Genomic DNA, 24,469 nt, shown 5'->3' with positions numbered 1-24,469 from the left:
CCATTTTCAATAAAAGTGTATATTTTCCCTCTTTTTGCTCATTTTTGCATCTTGGCATGTTTCTCTCCGATGCGCTTGAGCGTTGCGCCGCGTGTTGTGTTCGCGAACGATGTCCGACGTTTCACCGCACATGCCGGCAGCTTCTTCGGGAACTGAATAGAGCAGTTACACTTTCTTTTCCTCGAGCTGCAGATTGACGATCTGAATATTTTACGATTTACGAAGTCTGCACCAGACGTCCCGATTGGGCCGCCGTTAACGTCCAGCTTGTAGCAGGATAGGATCGAGTCTCGGCAATGGGTCTACTTCAATAGATGGTCGACTTCAATAGATGGTCTACTTCAGCAAGAGGTTGAGAGAGCGGTCCATGTTGCCCTCGGGTGGACAGTACAAGACGGAGAAATGGAGAAAAGGGTTTGCCCGCATTTGGACAGGCGCACTACTGAAGGTCGAAGGATGTTGGCCGGGACGGAAGAGAGCAAGGCTTAATTGCAATGCCGGCGCTATGGACTCCGACGAGGCCTCCTCCATGATGCTCTGATGATCGCCGTACACGTATGAAATTGAAGCCACATTTGGGGCGACAATGGACTCAACGGCATCACGGTAGTCGGGCCTGTTTCAATACTCGCAGGATCAGCAGCTCAAAAGCGAGAAGTCTATGATGGGGTTGTGAAGGAGGGCAGCTTTCTTGGTGACAGAGCGTGAGTTCAGCTGCCCGATGTTCAATGCAGAGGGGCTCCAAAATGGAACGGAGCCGAAGAAACTGGGCGCATGCTGGAAGGCAGGCCTCAGCAGGCCAGCGAAGGGCGATGGCAGGCACCAGGCTAAGGAGGCTGCCAGAGCAGGGGCAGCTCCATCCTGGGGCGGACACAAACAGCAGAGGCCACGGGGGCCCAGCCGGGGTCGTGCACACCGGGCACAGGTGCGAGTTACCGCAGGCCGCAGGCGGCGCCGGCAACCGGATGCCACGGAGCGCCACCGGGAGCAGCCCCAGGCTCGCCGCGGGAGCCGAGGTCCAGCGTCCGCAGCCCCAAAGTGCACGAGGCGACCCCTGGTTGTGGAGGCCCAGGTGGGGCCCACGCCGTTGGTATAGAACCGCGAGGCTGACGGCGGAGGCTTGGAGATGGCCAGCGCAGATGACGGAGCCCAAGAGGACCGCAGTGGCGAAAGGCAAGCCACAGGAATCGGCGACCGCCAAAGGGGAGACCAGGCCCGCACGCTGATGACGTGAGGAAAGCCGTTGAGAGAGGCGGCTAACCGGAGCAGCTCCGTCTTGATCTCTTGGTGGGTGCCACGGTGGTGAGATGTTAACTACCTCGCCTGGTATACAGGAGGTCGTGGATTCTATCCCGACCCTGACGCCTGCTGCTGTATATTTGGAGTTTGCGTCTCTCTCTCATCATCACAGTGGATAGGAGATGTTAACCACCTCGCCTGGTCTACAGGAGGTCGTGGGGTCAATCCCGACCCTGACGCCTACTGCTGTATGTGTTGGAGTTTGCGTTTCTCTCTCTTTCATCATCACAGTGGCTAGGAGATGTTCACCACCTCGCCTGGTATGCAGGAGGTCGTGGGTTCAATCCCGACCCTGACGCCTGCTGCTGTATATTTGGAGTATGCACGTTCTCCCCTTGGTCGTGTTGATTTTTCTCCAGGTCCTCTGTTTTTTCCCTCCACATTTAGAATCGCGCGTTCGGAGAATTTGACTGCTATACATGTCCAAACGATAAGTCATTTTGTTGAGCTATCATTTGTGGCCAGGTCGCTTCTGAAAATGATAGCTCAGTGAGCCCTTATCTGGTAAATAAAAAATAGAAGAGTTAAATAGTTTAGTCTAACTGAGCAGAGGTTTTCTGGGCGTTGGTCAGGCATGTACATATTCCCCTGCCTCGTGATCAGATTAATTGACCTAAGTCATGGTTATCTTTCGTGGCTGCAGGGTGCGCGTTAACTGGTGACATAAAACGAACTTAAAATCGAAAATGACCAATTGCTACTTGCACGAATCGATGCACGTACCTCGAGCGTAAGAATCGATGCGAATCGAAGACTCACTACGTGCGTAAAGTCGTGCACATTTATGGGGCGAAGAGTTGAGCCACCCTAAGGGACCTTCGCTTGGTCCCAGTCCATCCCAAACTGGGCGCAGCAATACAGGAACGAAAGCACCCCAAGGGTTGTCCATGGCCAGCCTGCGAAAACAAAAATCTATATCAAATGCACGTGCCGTGCAAGTACACAAAAGGCATAGTCATTAAAGCATGTCAGAATCACGAAACCTAGACAAACAAATTCAGCGACAGAGACCAACGGAGAGAAACACAAAGTCAAAGAGATATGGACAAAGGCGAACACAGAGACCCAGGGACAGACACAAATACAGAGAGAGACAAAGAAACACAGGAAAATGGAAATCGAGCAACACACACAGACAGGGAGAGACGCCAGATACATGGATAGATTAAACACAGCCCACACGGACAGATCGAGAGACGCAGAGAGAAAGAGAGATGAATACAGAGAAACAGACATGGAGATATGAATACTGATGAAGAGACAAACACAGAGGCATGGAGAGAGGCACACGGACATGGAGTGGGACAAAACGAGACTCTTTCCACAACCCCAGTCACAGCGGTTGACTTTTGACACATCTGCAATATTCTGTGGGGGGGCTGGGAGGGGGGGTAGGTGGGGTAAGGCGTGGGGGAGGGAGACATCGTAGCCCATTTCAATACCTTGGAGGAAAACCCTGTCCCAGTAAACGGCTCCGACGGCCGTGCCGCCTAGGAACACGAGGTTCGACAAGATGACCATCGCCGTGGAGGCGCCGGCAATGACACCGAGGAGCCGACGCTGGCCCAGCGGGGAGAGGCGGCCACCCTTGTGACGCACACACACGCACACGCATGCACACACACGTGCACGCACACACACACACGCACGCACACACACGCACGCGGACGCAAACACGCGCAAGCCACGTTCTATCCAGCCACGTTCTATCCAGCCAGTTCTATCCATGTCCGAATGAAGGCCTCTTTACCCCCCATAAAGTCATCACCATCTCTCGCGCGAGCCGATTTACCGTGCCCCAGGAATAACCGGGTTTTTTTTGGCGGAGGTCCCTAAAGATGGGGATAGAAAAAGATTTTTTTTAAAACTGCCACCCCCTTAGCTCAAAAACTGGGATTTATAAGTGGAAGCTGGGAGCCCAGTAAACGTGACGCGTTGGGCCGTTGCGTGTTTACTGGAATTTTTGCCAGGATGGTGGTGGGGGGATTATTTATCGGGCTAAATGTGAAATGTCACTGCCAACCTACACAACCGCAAGCCGCCGAGAGAGCGAGCGAGCCTACCAGGGAGAGTCGCTCTGCGGGAGTGGAGGAGAGGGCACGGCCCAGGCCCGTCTCCATGGTGACTCCGAGCCAGTTGAGCGTGGCCCAGAACAGCAGGTAGGCCTGGGCGCCGTGCCAGAAGAAGACGTAGAGGAAGACGGCGCCGCACGAGACGGCCTGTCGGAGCGCACCACCCTGCGAGCCTCCCAGCGGCACGTACACGTACCTGGGCACACGTGACTTTGTGAGCAAAAAGCGGTTGACGGACAGAAACGCGGGCTACGGCAGAGGTCGCAACTGGGTACCCGATACCCGTACCCTACCCGATACCCGGCTACCCGCACCCGGCCGGGTACGGGTACCCGTTTGCGACCCTGGTGCGGCCGGGTACGGGTACGGGTAGGCCGTGAGTCACCGGTGAGTAACCGTTTGTCACTCATATCGGGTAGGGTACGGGTACGGGTAACGTACGGGTACCCGTACCCGGCCGGGTACGAGTACCCGTTTGTGACCCTGGTGCGGCCGGGTACGGGTAAGGAATCAAAACCCGTTTGTGACCTCTGGGCTACGGGCGCGAGATGCGAGAGGCTTGTGGAATACTGGTGGCGAGGTACGGTGGACGCGAGGTGGGGAAGAGCGGTGGGGGGAACGTGATAATTCATAATTGAAGGCGTTCGGTGTTCGTGCAAATCTTACGGCTCAAGGCTATCGCAAAGGGAAGGTGCTGCTGTGTTGCGCACGGATCTGCAGTGGCTTCACAGAAGGGGGGGGGGGGGGGGAGATGATTGCTCTGTGAAAATCCAAATTGAGCAATTCGTGGGTCATTTTTGGAACGTGGAGAAAATTTGGGCCATGACGCCGGCACGCAACGGCCTCCTCGTTTCAAATGAGGCCAGGGGATCTCTAATGTAAACCCTGACGCAGACGGGCGGGTGTTGTGTGGATATTGCACCGGCAGTGATAGCCAGGGCAGCAACTGCGAACCTCTGAAACAATCAGAAAAAGTGCTCCCATTGGGCCATGTCACCGCCCCATATATGAGAAAGATACGGAGATGGGATGCAGATAAACTCCACAGGCACAGACAATAACAGACAACATAGAGATGCAGACGCAGAGACGCAGAAGCGCAGACCATAACACCAAAAATGCATAGATATATATAAAGAGACAGACGTTAACATAGAGACAGACACCAAACAAAGCAATGTAGTCGTTGACACTGTTGCTGCAAAGATACGAAGAGAGAAAAACTCAGACACGAGAGAGAGAGAGAGACAGCGATTCAGACGAAGCTGCACAACATTTTTTTAAAAAGACACCAACATGGCAAAGAGTGAGACATACGGACACAAGTAATATTGGCACGCCTCTCTCTCTCTGCACACACACGAATATAAGGAGACGCTATTGTCAGACGCAGACATACACTAGAGACACTAGCACAAGACATACACAGACACGAAAACAGCCACGGCTAACATGAATCATCACTTCGCATACATCAACACAAACTGTGGATTTTAGATCACTTACAGAAGCCCGAAGAGTGAAAGCAACGCTTTAAACAAACAGCATTCCTTAAACGAGCACATTTCAAACGCACACAATTAATCAGTCGAGAGCACGGGAAGAGCAATTAGTCAAGGAATAAAATATTCCATTATTAATTAATTACTTCAATTGAGGAAGCATTTAGTTCAAGACAAATAAAGACAAAGGAATTAGAAGAAAGTTAACAAATTAATTACCACGAAAAGCAAAGCCAGATTTAAATGACCAAACAAAGCATTCAATGAAGAAAACAAAAAAGCGACGATGGTGATGACAATACTCTCGGTGCAAGCGATGCATAAATCAACGTCTTATTAGACATAAGCGCAAAGGTAAACAGAATGTTTGTGATTAATGGTCAGACCGATGGTCACGCTTTAATCCATCTGTCCGTGGGCGGGCGAGGATTAATGTGGATCACCGTCCGGGGTGACAACTTCAAATTGCTCCGAGGGGAAGGGTCCCGACGTCTTTGCTCCCCTTACCTGAGCAGCCACCTGTGAAGTCCGACATCAAAGTTCCTGGGGGGGGATTTAACAACGGAAGAAAAGGACATCGAGGTTCAGACAAAGATCCCCCGTATAGCCTTAACAGACTGTAGGGGCAAGTGCTGTTAGCGAGCACCTATGAAGGCCGGCACGGCACACGAGGGGGTGGGTGGCCAGCACCAAGCCCGACCGCCTTTGTCTCCTCAGTGGCGATGTTGACACATCGCACCAGGTATTCATTTGAGGCTGAGTCAACCCAGGAGAGGCACAAGACCAGTTCAAATAATCGTCACTGGTGTTGGCCGTGAGCGGGAATCGAACCTGGGTCGCCAGGTTAGTAGCGCAGCGCGCTAACCGCTACACTACCACTACCCACACACGCACACACACACACTCACACACACTCACAACTTCCCCGTCACCATGCAGCAAAGAGTAAACTTTATCGAGCGTGTAAACCTCTGTGAGTGTAGTGCGGTGTGTTTTGATGAATGTGCGCATTTTATTTAATTACTATTATAATTTTGTCTTTCTCCCCTCCCCCCGCAATTTATTCTGAAGCTGATATCGGTGCATGCCAAGTGAAAACGAAACGACGAATAGCCGATTCTTTAAAAAATGTTGCCTTCCCACCCCAGGTTTATCCCCGTTGCGCTATCGGTGGCATGGGACGAGAAGAGGAATCCATTTGGAAATCTCACAGAGCAGCGCATCGTGCCCCAAACCCCCCGTGCGTGTCGGAGAAGAGTCAAGTGAATTTCTTTTTGGTTAACGTGTGGCACATTTCTGGCACAAATATGCCACCCAAAGCGCCATCACAACATTAAACATAAAAATAAACTGTTCTATAAGGTTTAACAAAAATATATTCAAACCAAGTTGTGGCTGTGAGTTAGGTGAAGAGATTTGTCACATGACGTCTACATAAAATGTCTTCACGTGGCCTTTTTAAATTCTATTCAACAAAACTCTGCAATGAGATCTTGTTTCACTATTGGGACCTCCTTTGCCAGTAGCAAAATATGATAATTGGTTTTTTACCCTTTTATCTGGCAACAAAACTGACATATTTTTTACACCATGTGAGACTAGGCTCTAAGAAAAGCTGTCTCTCGGGTGTGAACCAATCAATTTCAAGCACAGTGCATACATTATCAGAGTTGTGTTTTTGTTTGCATTCCGACCGCAGGTATTGTGGTCAATGCAAACATGACTCCTTGTAAAAAAGGTGTCAGTTTTGTTGCCAATTATCATATTATTATGAAATATTATTTGTTGCACGACAGTCAAACTGGTATTTTACATTCTCAAAGAGGCGGTGGTGGCATTTAGCCAACTAAAGTTCAAAATCAAATTTAATATCGTGGTTTATTTTGTGCGGTCATTTGTGACCGGGCTGAGACCATTAACTCACGATGCTTGTGAACCCTCATTCATCATGGGTGGCAGCCCGGGTTCGAATCCAGGACCTCAGCAGTGCCGACTCAGCGCTCTAACCCCGTAACCACCATCTCATGCTTCCACGTCTGTGCCCTCTGCCTTCGACCAAACCCGCGTCAAAGTACATAACCCTCACGGTGTGGGGGGAGGCCCTCGCCCAGCAGTGGAATAACAAACGGGCTTCTGTTGTGGCAGTTGCAGTGCAGGTGTGGGCATGGTTATGGAAAGGGCCTTGACGGTGGTGTGGTTATGGTTCGGGCTGAGGGCTTGGTGTTGACGACGGTGGCTCGGGTCCCACCTCCACATGTCGGAGAAGCCGTGTGTGATGCTCACGCAGCGCGGTAGGGGAGGAGGTTGGACGCCGTCCAGGTGCATGGCGAGGCTGGGCACCCCGAACAGCACCAGGTACTTCACGTAGAAGAAGCTGACGTGGGCGATGGCCAGGCAGGCTGCACGCACGCAACAAACCACACGGGCCGCCGGGCTGAGCGACGCGCACGTCTACAGGAGGGTCTCGCTCCAGTGGGACGTTTGGTCAATCCTAACTTGCTGGCGTTCGGCTTTCATGTCGGAGGACACCGGAGAACGGGGAAGAACACCCACCCCATGCATGAAGCGGTAACAGTGCAAGCCGTGAACCACCGCTGGCGCTGCCATCTCCTGGCCACCTCACGCGAAGCTCATCCTTGCCTCAAAATACAACCGAGGCGTCGCACACTGGCGATAATTGAAACGACTCTTTTGAACGAGCCTCACGCGACAATCTTATCGGCCGCCGTTCGCTCGCGCCGAGCGGGCGCGGCGAGCACCGTGCGCCCTGGGGCACGAGCCTCCACCCCCACGGCGACGAGGCCCGGCGGTAGCGCCTTCGCCGTTTGTCGCGGTGGATCACGGTTCAAATCCAGCGGCCGCCCTGGTTAATCCCGCGTATCCGTTGACCGTCCAAAAACACAACCGCGCGGTCTGCTTCGCAGTGGACGTGAGAGATGCCGTGAGGGTAGGCCGTCGTAATGAAATTGAACAACAGCCTCCCACCTCCCGCCGCGCGGCGCCGTCCGTACCGAGCGTGGCGCTGGGCAGGGACTCGAGCAGCTCCTCGTGCTGGTGCAGCACCGAGAAGTAGCCGAGGTGCAGCATGAGCTCCGCCAGCGCCCACCAGGCGGCCACGCGCACGGCCAGCCACGACAGCCGGGGCAGCCGGGGCAGCAGGGGCAGCAGGGGCAGTCGGGGCATCTGAGGGCCTCCGCTTCGTACGTCGCCCGGCTGAGACACCGGCCGCTCACACTGAGACAAGAATGACAGAGATGCAGTGATAGCAATGCAGCATGTTGGGACAAATGCTGTTCCAGAGCAGCTATTGAGGCCAGCGTCGAGCATGATGGGAGCTGGTGTGACCGGGACGTTACCAGGTCAACCTTGTCTTCCGAGTACTGATGTTGGAACATTGCAACAGGTGCTCATTTAATGCTGAGCGGACCCTGTGGAGGGCCAGGATAGATTCGGAAATCACTGGCTGCTGATGTTATTCATGGCCGGGAATCAAACTCAGGTGGCCGGGTGCTTAGCACAGTGCTTGAATCACTCGACCGCAGCCCCGCAGAATCCTTCACGAGCCTCCTCCACAGTGGCCAATATTGATACCACCAGTACCAGTCTTCGGCAAGTTCACTCAGCTCCACATCCTTCTGTACCATATAAGCCCACGCCATGCCTTTTTAAGCCCAACGCATGCCTCTCTATTGCCAAACAAAATTTACTAAGGCATGCTGGGCATGCCGGCTATATGACCCAGGCAACTCACCAGCCGTATCTGTGTGTGTGTGCTTGGCACACTCAAAGAGACACAACAACAACATCCGCCATTCGCCACTCAGCGACGATGACATCACCACAGCACTTGTGCCAGGCTAGGTGCACTTTGCGGCCACGTGCAGTGTCAACGTCTCGCCGCTGGCCACGTGAAGTGAGATGAATGACAAAGGGACGCGTGCACACACACACAGCTCACCCGAGCTACAAAGTCGCAGTAGCTCATGATCGGGCCGTTGTGGAGCGGTGGATAGTAGAAAGTGTAGACCAGTGGCCAAAAGAGCGAGGAGCCAGTGGCTGGGTGAGCGGTCTGCAGTAAGGGGTGAGGGGCCCGTCTGCTCCGCAGGCGCTGGTGGACGGGGGTGGTGTGGCACGGACGGGCACGGGGGATCCGCCTGGCGGCACAGCTCAAGGCTGAAGCTGGTGCAGCGCAGGTTGGTCATGGCGAGCGTGAAGAGCAGGAGGAAGTACTCGTTCTCGGACTCGTACCAGCCCTGATTGGGGTGCGGGGGGGGGAGACGTTGGCATAGGCTCCATCGTCGGTCGTATTTTGAGCGTGCCTCCGTTTGTGATGGACGCATCTACTGGACATGTGTGAAAACTCACTGGGCATCTGCGAAAATGAGCTTCATAGCTCATTGTTTTTTTTCCAGGATAAATACAGATTACTGAATAAAGATTCTGAATCTCATGGTGTGCCACATTCCCAAATGGAAATATGGAAGGTATACTGGATGTGGTGTGCAACATCACAAATGGGGACGTGGCATACTGGAACCACAATGGATGTGCTGTGCTCTTTGGTTCTTTTGGTAAAGTCACGTAGAAAGAAAATAAATTAAATAGAGTACGACGTTTCGATTGCAACACAAGCAGTCGTCATCAGGTAGAACTAAATTTGAGAGAGAGACTAAAACACAGACACGAAGACGCACAGACAGACACACAAGCAGAGAGAGACTACACAGAGACACACAGAGAGAGACACATAACATAGACACACAGACAGACACACAAGCAGAGACTCACACAGAGACACACAGAAAGAGACACACAACATAGAGACACACAGACATGCACACAAGCAGAGAAAGACAACACAGAGACACACAGAGAGAGACAACACAACAGAGACACACAGACAGACACACAGGCAGAGACTCACACAGAGACACACAGAAAGAGACACAACATAGAGACACAGAAATGCACACAAGCAGAGAGAGACAACACAGAGACACACAGAGAGACACACACACAACATAGACACACAGAGACCCAATGCCTCTGTGTCGTGGCTTTAAATAAAGAGAGAGGGGGGGTGGGGCAGAGAGAGAGGTGGGTCTGCTGGAGCAGAGAAATTAGCATGTCAATGATGTGCTGTGCTCGACACAGAAATATTTTCTGGGTCACGGACCCAGACAGATCCCAGCTGAAATTAAGCTCCAATTGTCCTAGCTGTTCCCATCGGGCACCAGCAAGCACATCGTTATTCTAGTCTCCAATAACAAGTACCACATCGTCATCTTTCAATGTTTGCATCAGAAACTATATCATCACCATTTCCACAATTAACCACGCCATACGTGATAGATATATAGGGATTACTTACATTAAAAACAGCTTTGCTCAGTGGAGCGACTGCAGCCGAGGGCATGGCTCGCCAAGGGGGTTTCTTTCCTTCAGGAGGAAGGATGTCATGGCATACCTGTCAACCCATAGCTGTCAACCCATACAATTCACCCGTATTCTTGTACAGGGAAAGTGAGTTTTCAGGTTCGTACGCCGTACAGCCGTTTCAATACGGGCAAAAAAAAACATGATTTTAGCAACATAATTTTTATACTCTTTGGTTCTTTCGGTAAAGTCACGTAGGTAGAAATAAAATAAAATAAATCACGACAGTTTCGATCGCAACACAAGCTGTCGTCATCAGGAGGCAAAGGAGTCAGCCTCTGAAGGCAAAATAATTTTTGTCTATTTGTTTGTAGGATGAACGTTGAGATTTATAAGGGCACGTGGTGACCAACAAGGTCTGAATTGGTCTATAATAAGGTAGAGCACTGATAAGGAGTTGACAGATATGTGATATGGCGGCCGCCATTTTCAGACAGCCCTGAGTGATCGACCACAAAAAAAGAGAGGGGTCGATTACAACTTGCAGCCAATCAGTCAACCTCATCGACGACTCGTCCCACCTCCCCCCCTACTCCTCCACCTCCTCCTCCACCACCGTCTCACCTGCGTGTGGCTCCAGTGAGCGATCACAACTTGTAGCCAATCAATCAACCTCATCGACGACTCGTCCCAGCTCTGGCGATCATTCTAAAACAATACCTCCCCCCCTACTCCTCCTCCTCCTCCGTCTCACCTGCGTGTGGCTCCAGTGAGCGGCCTGCAGGCCGGCGAGGAGGCCCAGGCTGGTGAGCCAGCAGAGCGCCGGCCGGCGAAGTTGTGCCGCCGCGTACGAGGCGAGCGCGTGCGCCAGCACGACGGCCGCTCCCCCAGTGCCCAGCAGCGCGGCGCAGCACGCCAGCCCGTACGCCAGCCAGCCCCACGGGCGCAGCTGTGGGGCGGGCGCATGGCAGAGACACGAGCAGCTTTAGGGGGCCATCCATTTAGTGCAGTGCGCATGGAGGGGGGAGGAGGTGGAGGTTAACCCAAATTGCGTACGCTTGCGTAAGGGGGGTCTACTGACAATGTACGTATGCCAGAGGTCGCAACCGGGTACCCGATACCCGTACCCTACCCGATACCCGGCTACCCGTACCCGGCCGGGTACGGGTACCCATTTGCGACCCTGGTGCGGCCGGGTACGAGTACGGGTAGACCGTGAGTCACTGGTGAGTAACTGTTTGTCACTCATTTCCCAACGTCTTGTCTCTTCTCATAATTCAAGTTGCTAGAATCAACCCACCCACGCCTGCAAAATGGCTTCATCCCAGAAGTCGCAATCAGGTACCCGATACCCGTACCCTATCCGTACCCGGCGGCACCAACTGTAGCAACTGCAGCAGCAGAAACTGCAGCAGCAACTGTAGCAACTGCAGCAGCAGCAGCAACTGCAGCAGCAACTGCAGCAGCAGCTGCAGCAACAGCAGCAGCTGCAGCAGCAGCAGCACAACGAGGCAGAGCTGTTGAGGGAACCTGCGGGACTGAGTGTGAGAAGAGCTGAGAGAGCAGTACGTGGCCCAGCAGCATCCAGAGCAGCCTCGACGAGGCCCAGTGAGACCAGAACGTCCACTCAAAGTCCGTGGAGTCCTGGGCCAGCAACGGCGACATGGCAAGGGTAATGGTGGTCAGCAGAGTTAGCATAGTACAGTGAGGTTTTGTCGAGATGAATGGTATTATTGTTGTAGTTCACCCCGGGCCTAAAAGGCAGGACGTACGTGCATGCAAGCACATAGCCATGGGTTGCACTCGCACACACACGCTCGCACGTACTTGCCTTCTTGAATCCCCACACGAAAAATCCCTTCTCCAGCTCAAACTCGGCGTGCAATTCCTCCTCGTGCTCTGAAAAGGAATGACAAGTCTCGTTGAGAATATTGATTGTATTCGTTGTTTAAAAATGACGCGTAAATAATTGACATCCCTGTGTCAAAACACTGTCGACCGAAGGCTACCTCCAGTCTGTGTCGGTCATGGCAGTTCTTTGGCCGTACTCCATCGGGGACCGGTTTTTAGATAACACACTCCGCTGATGTCAGCCGTGGCTGGGAATCAAACTCAGGTCAACGAGCTCATAGGACAGTCCGCGAACCACTGCACCACCGCTCAACCATTGGGATTTGAATACTGTTAACGACGATAACAAAGCTGCTGAAAATTATGACGGTGGATGTATAATGACTGCTGTAACGACGACAATCACAACGACGGATCGTGAAGATGATCAACGACGCCGACGACGCCGCCGACGTTAATCACCACGAGACACCAGGTGGACGATGTAGAAGGCGTACGCGTGCCCAGCGATGGCGATCAGCAGGCACAGAGCGCGCTCCGGGGCCGGCAGCGGGGTCACCGAGTGGCGCAGGGACCCCTGCACCACGACAGGGGACGCCGAGGGTCCCCCGGCGAGGGGATCCGATCCCCGGTGGGGCGTCCTGCGACGGCTCCGGGGAGTCCGCTCACTCCCACTGCTGCCCCCGGTGCTGCCCCCGAGACCACCGTAGCCGCCGTGACCTTGTGACCCCGTGCTCGGCATCTCGCTGCTCACGCTGCTCACCACACCACACAATGGGTATCGGCAGGGATTGATTTAATATTTGCACGGTCGGTGACTGGGATATTTCCATGCCAAGCGCAACACGTCCAGTATGTCTACTCACGTGTCTCCGATTAGCACGCTTGGCTACATACGGTGCGAAAGAAGTTCAATTTACATACAAACATACAACATACGTGCCGCTTTCTCTAGTCGACCAGCGTGTTCCAGTGAGAAAATCAGCCCTGGGTGTCGGGAACGGAATGTGAGGGCGTCTGAATCTGTGTCCTTCACCGGTACAGGCTCAATATCCGTGGCGGTGTTTGCTCGGCCAAGAATATTTGACAAAAATGTGCGACGGACATTCCCCGAGTGGAAGCTTCCCTGCGAAAATTTAAGTTGGAGGGAAAAAATGAGCAGAGGGAAGGAAGGCCCGGTGGCTCAAGAGGTCACAGTGCTGAGCTGGCAAGTTGGTTCTGCACTTAATTGGCAAATATTCCAGCTCTGAGAAATAACAACATCAACTTGATTTCCATAGTGGCATTCAAATTGTGGCCCCTTCAATGGTCGTTGCTGTTATTATTTATTTTTCCAAACTTGTGGCACATCTTTTTTTTTACTTTACGCGTACTTATCTCAAGTCCAACTCTGCAAAGATGTTACGCTAACGTGACATGCTTGAAAAAAAATAAGACGAAACGAGAAATACAAACAAGAGTGTGATAACGAGAGAAAGAGAGAATCCACGACACGTATGACCTTGTGACGCTAGTGAACAAAAAAACCCAGCGAATTTTCCAGATTATAAGACGCTGCGGAAAGTAACACGCACCCCAGGTAACGCGTTTGAGGCTGAGTCGACCTAGACCTGAGCACACACACACACACCGGTTGATAAGACGCCTCTCCTCACTCGACCTATGAAAAAAACAAGAACAGGTTTTACCCTTTCTGGAAATAATAAAACAGGAGGTGTCAAGATGTTCAAACACCAAATAGAAACCACTTTAAAGTAATCAAGTCTGCATTAACCACACCAGTACTTGGTGGTGAACATACAAGCAAATAACATGCTCTGTTAACACGATGCAACACGATTTTTGTTCCTGGGTAGTAAGTGTTATTTTATAATTGCTTATGCCTCAAAAGTACAAACAATGGCTATTATTCCCCACAAACTTTGCTTTTGTGACCAGGACTTTATGTGAAGGAATGACACAAAAGCACACCGCGTTTTCTCATTGAAAAATAGGTACATTTGAAAATATCACTGTCCTGGTCACAAAAGCAAAGTTGGTGGGGAACAATAACAATTTTCTGTACTTTTGAGACATAAGCAATTATAAAATAACACTTAGTACCCAGGAACACTGGAATATATGGCATTGTCTTTGAGACTGTCCTACACACCAAACACAGCCTTGCTCTTCATGGCCGAGTCTCACTACCAGCGTCAGGCCAGAGAACTCCGAAAGGCGAACAGTACAGGGGTAATGCCACGCGTATCCCGAGAATTCATTCCATAGCTCAGCTCCAAACATTTGATATCGGCAAACAACAACAACAGAGGTCCCACCATTGTGTCGTTAATTCTAGATTTGAAGCTTTCGTGACTGCAAGGATTCATATTCTTAGGTTTTTTCGGTAAAGTCACGTAGGTAAAAAAATAAAATTAATAAAAGTAAAATAAAAAAATATATATTTTTTACTTTTATTAATTTAAATTTTTTACCTACGCGACTTTACCGAAACAACCTAAGAAATGTGTCGCTCTTCTAGGTTCTTTCGGCAAAGTCACGTAGAAGGGAAGTAATAAAAGAATAAAAATAAAACATAATGAAATAAAATTATTTATATAAATAAAATTATTTTATTATGTTTTATTTTTATTATTTTATTACTTCCCTTCTACGTGACTTTACCGAAAGAACCAAGAAGATGAATCCCTGCAGTCACGAAAGCTTTAAATCGAAATGTAATTGTGTCGCTATTACGAGTTGCAGCCACAGGGTGTCGCCACTACTCTACGGGCGAACGTTGCTGCAACGTTGCCGCGACGTCAAACGAACACGAACCTCAACAAGTCGTAGCCCCGCGTGTACTGTACCTCTTCCTGTGCCTGGTGCACCTCGAGGCGGCTTTACAAACCACGGACTCCTCTTAGTTGTTACACACGGACCATCGTTTACTTTGGTATTCAACCTTGCAAATGTTTCATTGCCAGTAGCGCACACTTTAAACACCCCCACCCACCCGTTTTGTGTTGTCAATCAAACTCCCCACGCCGCGTCCGTCTCGCAAGGGGTCGTTTGACCATACTTCACCACGCTGGTCGCTGCCAGTTGTCCCTCGGAAGGGATCGACGCTTTCACGGACGGAGACCTCGAGGCGGCCTCTGCTGGCTGGGTCCGTGACCGCCCGCTGCGCTAACCACAGCGCCACCGCTCCCCCCCCACCACCACCACCACCGATCCACTCATCACCCCCTCCCCCCCTCCCATGCGAATCGCGCTGTTTTGTTCTCTACAATCGCGCTAAACTAGATTAACCCCGCACAACACCGCCACCACACGAGACAGACACACACACAGGGGCGTTCGTTGACATTGCATGAAACTCGCCTTCGTGTCGACGGCACGGCCCCTTTGTCATTAACATCATGTTCCAGCGCACTCGTCGAGTCTGTTGTCTTCACCGCTCGAGATGTCCTCCCATCTGTGGTGGCAGCTGGAGACGATGTTGCTGCTGCTGCTGGTGGTGGTGGTGGTGATGTCCGGCAGACCGCAGGACGCGCAGTGGCGTCATGGTGCGATGCGCGCGCCTCGGATCAAATCATCGCGCGGATCGGATCATCGCGTGGAGCGCACGCGGGAGGGGGAGGACGCGGGGACGAGACGGGGAAGAGGATGGGGAGGTTGTGGGATTGGAGGGGGGACACGGGGACGTGACGGGAGAGAGGGGAGAGGGCTGGGGGATGGTGGCAGGGAATGAGATGGATGATAGGAGTGGGGTGGGGGTTAAGATTGAGAGAGGGGGGGATGAGAAGGAGGTTAGGGGATGTGATGGAGAGGGGGGGATGAGAAAGAGGTTAGGGGATGTGATGGAGAGGGGGGGATGAGAAGGAGGTTAGGGGATGTGATGGAGAGGGGGGGATGAGAAGGTTAGGGGATGTGATGGAGAGGGTGGGATGAGAAGGAGGTTAGGGGATGTGATGGAGAGGGGGGGATGAGAAGGAGGTTAGGGGATGTGATGGAGAGGGGGGGATGAGAAGGAGGTTAGGGGATGTGATGGAGAGGGAGGGATGAGAAGGAGGTTAGGGAATGTGATGGAGAGGGGGGGATGAGAAGGAGGTTCGGGGATGTGATGGAGAGGGAGGGATGAGAAGGAGGTTAGGGGATGTGATGGAGAGGGAGGGATGAGAAGGAGGTTAGGGGATGTGATGGAGAGGGGGGGATGAGAAGGAGGTTAGGGGATGTGATGGAGAGGGAGGGATGAGAAGGAGGTTAGGGGATGTGATGGAGAGGGGGGGATGAGAAGGAGGTTAGGGGATGTGATGGAGAGGGGGGGATGAGAAGGAGGTTAGGGGATGTGATGGAGAGGGGGGGATGAGAAGGAGGTTAGGGGATGTGATGGAGAGGGGGGGATGAGAAGGAGGTTAGGGGATGTGATTGAGGGAGGGATGGAGGGGATAAGATGTAGGGGGGGAGGGTGAGAAGGAGCTAAGGAGGATGAGATGTAGGGAGGACATGTATTGTATGTTGAACTTCTTTTGCACCGTACGCAGGAGGTGCGGGGGAAGGACTACAAACTATGAAAAAGTTTGTTGGGATAGGATAGTTTAGTGAGATAGGAGGGAGGGAATGGGATGGTCGGTGGTGATGAAAATCCCATGGTGATGGCGATGATGCCATGACGACGTTACCATGTTCAGAGTAACGCAATGTTTAATGACAACGAGAGACAGTAGACGGCTTAGTAGGTGGCCGGCCGGCTGGCTCAGAGGTCAGGCCACTGAGAGGAACCTGGGTTCGAGTCCAGGCAGCTGCTACTAATCCTGGTCTCCCAGTGTAGTCCTCCGTGGGACCCAGAGGTCGCAACCGGGTACCCGATACCCGTACCCTACCCGATACCCGGCTACCAGTACCCGGCCGGGTACGGGTAGCCGTTTGCGACCCTGGTGCGGCCGGGTACGGGTACGGGTAGACTGTGAGTCACTGGTGAGTAACTGTTTGTCACTCATTTCTCAACGTCTTGTCTCTTCTCACAATTCAAGTTCCTAGAATCAACCCACCCGCGCCTGCAACATGGCTTCATCCCAGAGGTCGCAATCGGGTACCCGATTGCGACCCTGGTGCGGCCGGGTACGGGTAAGGAATCAAGACCCATTTGCGACCTCTGGTGGGACCACCTAAGTTTACACAACTTTAGTTTTACCGCGTTATTTGTATGGCTGAGAGTTTAATTGTTTGATAATCCACTCGTTTCAAATGAAACTAAAACTATGACATTTTTTATTTGATCAGGTAATGCCCACTGAGATATATAGCTTTTTTTAGAAGCGACCTGCCAATCACAAATAACAGCTCTACGAAGTGGCTTAACATGTGGAAATGTATAGCATCCAAATACTAGTCTTCGGCTCTTTCGGTAAAGTCACGTAGGTATAAAATAAAATTAAATCACCACGTTTCGGGCGCAACACAAGCGTCTGTCATCAGGTGGGACAACCACAGCAAAAAACAATTACTTCAGCAAGAAACAATGAATTCAGCAAGAAACAATGAATTCAGCAAGAAACAATGAATTCAGCAATTGTTTCTTGCTGTGGTTGTCCCACCTGATAACGGACTCGCTCGTGTTGCGCCCGAAACGTCGTGATTTAATTTAATTTTACACGTACGTGACTTTACCGAAAGAACCAAAGAGTATGGATCCCTGCAGTCACGAAAACTTCAAATCTACATCCAAATACTCTAAACGCACGTTTCTAAAATGTGGAGGGAAAAACCGGCAGACCCGGAGAAAAAATCCACGAGACCACGGAGAGCGAGACAACCTCCAAATATACAGCAGCAGCAGCAGGCGTCAGGGTCGAGAGCGAACCTACGACCTCCTGTATACCAGGCGAGGTAGTTAACATTTCGCCTCTTATTGGCCACATTAAGGAACTGGACACGACTGTTGCCATGCCCTCTCAGGCGGCACTGATACGCGGCCTGGCCCATGGACTCCAGGAGAGTTGGTGGTCTCAGACAGGTGACCAGTAACTGCATTGTGTCGAAGAGGGATCGTGGTACGACCACTACCACCAAAGGCAAAGATCCCCCGTATAGCCTCAACATGTTCTTGGGGGCAAGTGCAGTTAGCGAGTAGCACCTATCAATCTTCTTGGTTCTTTCGGTAAAGTCACGTAGAATGGAAGTAATAAAATAATAAAAATACAACATAATAAAATAATATAATAATATTATACAATAATATGTTTTATGTTTTCTTTTTATTATTTTATTATTTCCATTCTACGTGACTTTACCGAAAGAACCAAGAAGATGAATCCCTGCAGTCACGAAAGCTTTAAATCGAAAAGCACCTATGAAGGTTGGCACTGCACACGAGGGGGCCAGCACCACTCCCCTCCTCTCCCTCCGCCCCCCTTCCACCCACTCACACGCGTCCAGTTCTCAAGGATTAGCCCTTGCATATCCTTGAGACCCACGACTTTTCTTCATGTTTCGTGTCTCAAAGGCCATGCAGATGGATTTGTAACGTTTTGCGGAACCCGACCCTTGCACAAAGACCCGAACCATCATCGGTAAGCGGCAGCTGCCAGTTCACTGCAGAACATCGGGGCCGAGTGAGATATTTACAACACGGGGTAGGACGCCAACACACGTGCGAATTCATTGCACGGCCGTGAGACACTCTACGTTGTGAGAAACCGGAGTAGCGGTGAGGTTCTGATTTCGTGTCCACCGTCCGTTCCTCGGAAGGGGCGAAATTGTTGAGACGTTCACGACGTCTTGACGACCGCACTTGGAGCCACATGGTGGCGACAAATCACAGAGCGCCTCTTTGGCCAATTACAACACGCCGACAATCGACTCCGGTGCTTCTAACAAAGACAAAGATCCCCCGTGTAGGCTACGGCACCTTGGGAGCAAAGCGCTCGTTAGCGAGCACTTTTTTTTCTGAGGCTGGCACAGCGCTCGATGAGGGTGGCGTGGCCAAAGAGGCATCCGACCACGTTCCTCTCCCCGGTGTTGATGCCGAGTCGACCTAGGGGAGACCCGGGGCTGGTTGAGATATCGCTTGCCACCGACATTAGCTGTGTTCAGGAATCGTCAAACAGTGCGCTAACCACTGTGCCACCGTTCGTGAACACGCACACACACACACACGCACGCGCCAAAGCATTACCGTACCTTTATTTAACCAGGTACAATATTGAGATCCCGTTGAGATGCTACGTTGATCTCGTGTGTCGTATGTATTCATCGGCACTCTAATATTTATGACCAATATGCCAGCTGCAGGAGCGATGGTGCAGTGGTTGGCACACCGCACCGTCAACACCGCCAACTATGGTTTGATGGACTGTCACGGCTCAAAATCAGTGGCGAGTGATAGCAGAACTATTCGTGGGCCTCCCCTAGGCCGACTCAACCTTAATGAGTAGCAGGTGCGATGTGTAAGCATCAGCACTGGGGGGTGGGGGTGGGGGGGGGAGAGACAAAGGCGGCCGGGCGTGCGTGGTAGTGCGTCGTGCTTCTGACCGCAACTTTACCTTTCTATACATGAAGTCGAAAACAAATCAGTTCGCGTAAAGGCGCTCGATGGCTTGATGGTTGTAGCAGGAGGGGTTGAGAGGTTGGCGACGGCGCGAGATAGGCCTTCATCCAGCAGTGGACAGATCAAATCCCCCCATTATACGTAGGAGGATTATTTAAAAAAAAATAATTGTTGAGTCCTCATCTCTGTCGAGGTGAGTGGTGCCGAGAGGGCAGACCAACTCGTACACCCCCGCTGTGACATCCATCCATTCACAGCCGCCCTCCTTTGTCCCAGGGCCGGCACCGGCCTGCCCGCATTCCTGGCAGAGCAGCAAGAGGGGGCAGACTTTGAGGTCCCCCTCCCACCCCCCACCACCTTGTCTCAGAGCCGAGGTCTCTAACGCAAACCGAGGGCCCCTCGCTCACCAACGCGCATTCCTCTGCACGTGGGAAGAAGCTTCGTCTGCACCGCGCCTAGCGCCAGCCACTACGCCCTGGTGTGTGAGAAGCCAACAAGAGATGCCCCCCCCACCCCCCGTGTCTGACTCCTCTTACGATTTGGATTTTGTTGTATTTTAATCGGCGAAATTGAACTGCAAAAGAGGTGAAATTGTTTTGCAGTGAAATATATTCCAGCCACTCTCAATCCACCAATTGATGGAGGCCTCGAAACGCCACGTCGATCGTGGCATTTTTCTTGGATATGCAGTGCCCTACTTCGCTATACTGCTTGGTGAAATGGGTGGGTGCTATCATTTCACATGCCACTGATGTTAGCCGCGGCTGGGAATCGAACTCGGGTGGCCGGGTGGCAATGCGCTATCCACTCAGTGCCGGATTATCCTTCGCTATACTGATTGGTGAAATGGGTGGGTGCTATCATTTCACATGCCACTGATGTTAGCCGTGGCTGGGAATCGAACTCGGGTGGCCGGGTGGCAATGCGCTATCCACTCAGTGCCGGATTATCCTGGTAGCAACAGTGGCATATGTTACGGGCCCTGCACTTTCAGGGGCCCCGCGCTAAATGCTTTCAAGCTATCAATTCCGGTTCAGTGATTCTAAACCCTGCTCTATTACTATAGTACTATACTGCCTTCAACTTTTATTAACGACTGGGTGTTTAAGGTTAGCGATTTGTCGTATGATCTGGCTGTATAGCAATTGAAAAAAATTCAATAAAAAAATGCAGGTAAAAAAAATTGTGTTTTAATATTTAAGTGTTTTTTTATTATTAGGGCCCCTTTATAACATATGCTACAGGTCCCGCACTAGCTTAATCCGGCACTGTATCCACTGTGCCACTGCCCTATCCCTAAGCTGCATATACGCGAGTTAAATACTTTTGAAAGTAAAAAAAAAGTGATTTCTAACCCATATGAGCGTGGCGAGCAACTCACCATTCCTGAACCAGTGGTGGAAATTCCACATTCCTATGGTGAGAGGCGAGTCATCCACAGCACAAACACTGCACACTTCCCACCAAGTGGTACATATTTTCGCGGCCCCGAAAAGATAATTGGCTGAATCTGCGTCCCGCTCTCTAACCATTAGGAGAGGATCGATTTCCTTGGCGACTTACTGATTTTGTATCTCTCTTTCAATTGCATATAATTAGCATAAACATTTAATCCACTGCACCGCGCTCTTCCAATTAGTGATCACAATTAGCTGAATTCCAAATTGGCACTTTCTCACATGACCTGACTCAAACACTACAATAGAAGAAATAATTGGTGATACAGTGCACGTGTGCTTCTGTCGGGGAATAGTGGAACTGCGGTGAGAGCACTGCATTGTGAACGCAGCAACCAGGGTTCGATTACAACCTCAGGCTAATATGAATGGCCAGTGATGGTAACTGGACAGGTCTTGCTCTTCCTTCCCGGCACTGACCAGCTTGCTAAAGTATGGCCAAACAATCCCCATAACCGCACCGTGTCGGTTGACACAAGGCTGTAATTATAGTAAAACAAAACTAATTAATTCCAAGAGAGAGGCAAAAAAAAAACCACAATAACAATTAAAAGAGGCATAAAGTTACGTACTGTGGACACAAGCGGTGTCCGGCGTGGTTCTGCCACGCTTCCAAACCTCGTGCGCCATGCCGGCCTTAATAGGTGCTCGCTAACAACACCAACAGTCTTCTAAAGGCTACACGGTGTGTGTGTTGGGGGGAAGCGGTAGTGCACCGCGCTACGAACCTGGGTACCCAAGTTCGATTCCCGCTCACGACTAATAACAGTGATAATTACTGTACATGAACCGGTCTTGGGCCTCTCCTAGGTCGACTCAGCCTCAAATGAGTGCCTTGTGCAGTGTGTCAAACAGCAGCACTGGGGAGACAAAGGCGGACTGGCGTGGTTATGGCCACACTGCCCCCCGACGTGAGCCGTGTCGGCCTTAATAGGTGCTCGCTAACAACACTTGCCCCAACAGTCTGTTAAAGGCTATACGGGACATCTTTGTCTTTGGTGAGTGGGTGTAATGAGTGTGTGTGTGTGCTCTAAGCTCCACCGACCTCCTCTGGAATTCCACCGAAGAGAAGGAGGCCCCCTTTGGGACGAGGGGGTTGGGGTGGCCAGGGTCTGGCCTTGATTGACACGAACCCCACAGCGTGGAGAAGGTAACAACTGCTGCTGCTCGGTCTCGGTCTCGATGCAGGAATGTGGTGCTGCTGGTGGTGGTGGTCGTGGGACTATAACACATTTGAGTACCGAACAAAAAAGACCCTTCATTGACTTGTCCCTATCTACCCCTCTCGTTTCACTCTTACTCCCCTCCACGCACTCTCCTGCCTCTCCCCTCTCATCTCACTCTACTCCCCTCCACGCACTCTCCTACCTCTCCCCTCTCATCTCACTCTACTCCCCTCCACGCACTCTCCTACCTCTCCCCTATCATCTCACTCTACTCCCCTCCACTCACTCTCCTGCCTCTCCCCTCTCATCTCACTCTACTCCCCTCCACGCACTCTCCTGCCTCTCCCCTCTCATCTCACTCTACTCCCCTCCACGCACTCTCCTGCCTCTCCCCTCTCATCTCACTCTACTCCCCTCCACGCACTCTCCTGCTTCTCCCCTCTCATCTCACTCCACTCCCCTCCACGCACTCTCCTGCCTCTCCCCTCTCATCTCACTCTACTCCCCTCCACGCACTCTCTACCTCTCCTCACTCATTTCACTCTACTCCCCTCCACGCACTCTCTACCTCTCCTCACTCATTTCACTCTACTCCCCTCCACGCACTCTCCTGCCTCTCCCCTCTCATCTCACTCTACTCCCCTCCACGCACTCTCCTCCATCTCCCTTCTCATCTCATTCTACTCCCCTCCACGCACTCTCTACCTCTCCTCACTCATTTCACTCTACTCCCCTCCACGCACTCTCCTGCCTCTCCCCTCTCATCTCACTCTACTCCCCTCCACGCACTCTCCTCCATCTCCCTTCTCATCTCATTCTACTCCCCTCCACGCACTCCCTTACATCTCCTCTCTTAGCTCGCTCTACTCCCCTCAACGCACTCTTCCATTCAGAAAACCAAGGATTTCTGTCTAAGCCTCCTGTCAACCTTCGATCTTGTTCATCTCTGCCCCCAGCCATCCGCGCTGTCGGCTGCCGACCACTGTTCTTATTCAGACTCAATATTTTTTAAATTTTCAATTCTTCCTCTTGCTGACTGTCTCTTTCTCCGAAAACGAATGTGTCCCCGCTGCCTCTACTACACGGCCTCTTGAGATGCGGAATGCGTTTAAACTCTGCATAAACTCCCATTGCATCGCAATTGTAAATGCAGCCTCACTCGAGGGATTCGATGAATTGCCACGATTCGGTGTCACGTGGGCGATTCTAATTTTGAAATAGAGAACCACCCCCACCCCCATCAAGGGCAGCCACCTCGGAGAGGATTGTGAAGGGGGGCAGAGGATGAAGTTGTGCGTCGGGGGGGTGGAGGTGAGATGGAGGGAGGACGGAGGATGGAGGGGGGGGGCGAGGTTGGAGGGTGAATAGAGGTGAGATGTAAGGAGTGGGGGTATGGAGAAGAGGGGGGATGGAGAAGAGGGGGTGGGATGATGGAGGGGAGGGGGGGGGGATGGAGGTGGGCGATGGAGGGAGGGTGAAAGGGGGAGAATAGAGGTGGGGGGTTGGAGAGAGGATGGTGGGAGGGAGACGAGGGTGAGAGCGCGTGAGGTTTGTTGGGGAATGGAGCCAAAGGAAGCGATGGAGTGCGTGGGAGGGAATCGGAGCGGGGCGGGGGGTTATGGGGAGGGGGGGATGGTTAAGGGAAGGGGCTAGGAGGAGTGGGACTGTGTGTGCGGGGGGGGGGCAGACTTAAGGGAGGGGGTTTGGGGGGCCCACAGCCCCCCCGCCTCCACGCGCAGACTCGGGATGGATTTGGGGAGGTTCCAAGAGAGGCTATACAGTGCGCCACCTCTCCCTCGCTGCGAGTTCACTTTGGAAACTGGCGCGGAACTCGACTCAGCCAAATGAATCACACGTGGGTAGCGCCGGTAGAAATCTGCGGCAGCGCTGACGAAATCCGCGGAAGCCTATAAGCCGCTCCAGCAGATCGCAAAATAATTATTTCCTTGTATTTTTTCCAATGGAATTTCTGCAGAGATCAATGGGGTTGAACACGTGCACGGCCTGTCAATCCACTGCTGGATGAGGGAAATTCCCACGGTCGTGAGGCTCGAGGGGAGATTATTTGACCATACTTCACCACGCTGGTCAGGGTGGGTTGGTGAAGGCGGGGAGCATAGCCATTGGAGTTTGATGCATTGCCCTCTGATGGCAACGTAGCCACGCAAAAGCCTATAATACCTGATGTTGTTTGCACTACGGTGGCGAGATGCTA

The 24,469-nt window shown here is 52.0% G+C and overlaps 1 protein-coding gene across 1 annotated transcript; it reads right to left on the bottom strand.

Moving 5' to 3' along the window:
* Positions 1-21: 21 nt before the first annotated feature.
* Positions 22-15,322, bottom strand: HHAT (hedgehog acyltransferase). The gene is given in 16 exon segments (XM_061581549.1): positions 22-2,195; positions 2,742-2,886; positions 3,363-3,567; positions 5,381-5,416; positions 7,122-7,272; positions 7,885-8,107; positions 8,832-8,945; positions 8,947-9,126; positions 11,004-11,198; positions 11,780-11,893; positions 12,081-12,148; positions 12,563-12,855; positions 15,162-15,183; positions 15,186-15,212; positions 15,215-15,293; positions 15,296-15,322. Coding segments are annotated over 16 exon segments (1,968 nt in total). The 3' UTR covers positions 22-2,106.
* Between the last annotated feature and the right edge of the window lie 9,147 nt (positions 15,323-24,469).

The sequence above is a fragment of the Lethenteron reissneri genome, chromosome 8, assembly GCF_015708825.2.
Source record: "Lethenteron reissneri isolate LAM-NWPU_2019-01 chromosome 8, ASM1570882v1, whole genome shotgun sequence".
In the NCBI taxonomy this organism is placed as follows: Eukaryota; Metazoa; Chordata; class Hyperoartia; order Petromyzontiformes; family Petromyzontidae; genus Lethenteron; species Lethenteron reissneri.
Note: the sequence above shows the minus strand (reverse complement) of the source record. Positions and strands in the feature narration are given on the sequence as shown.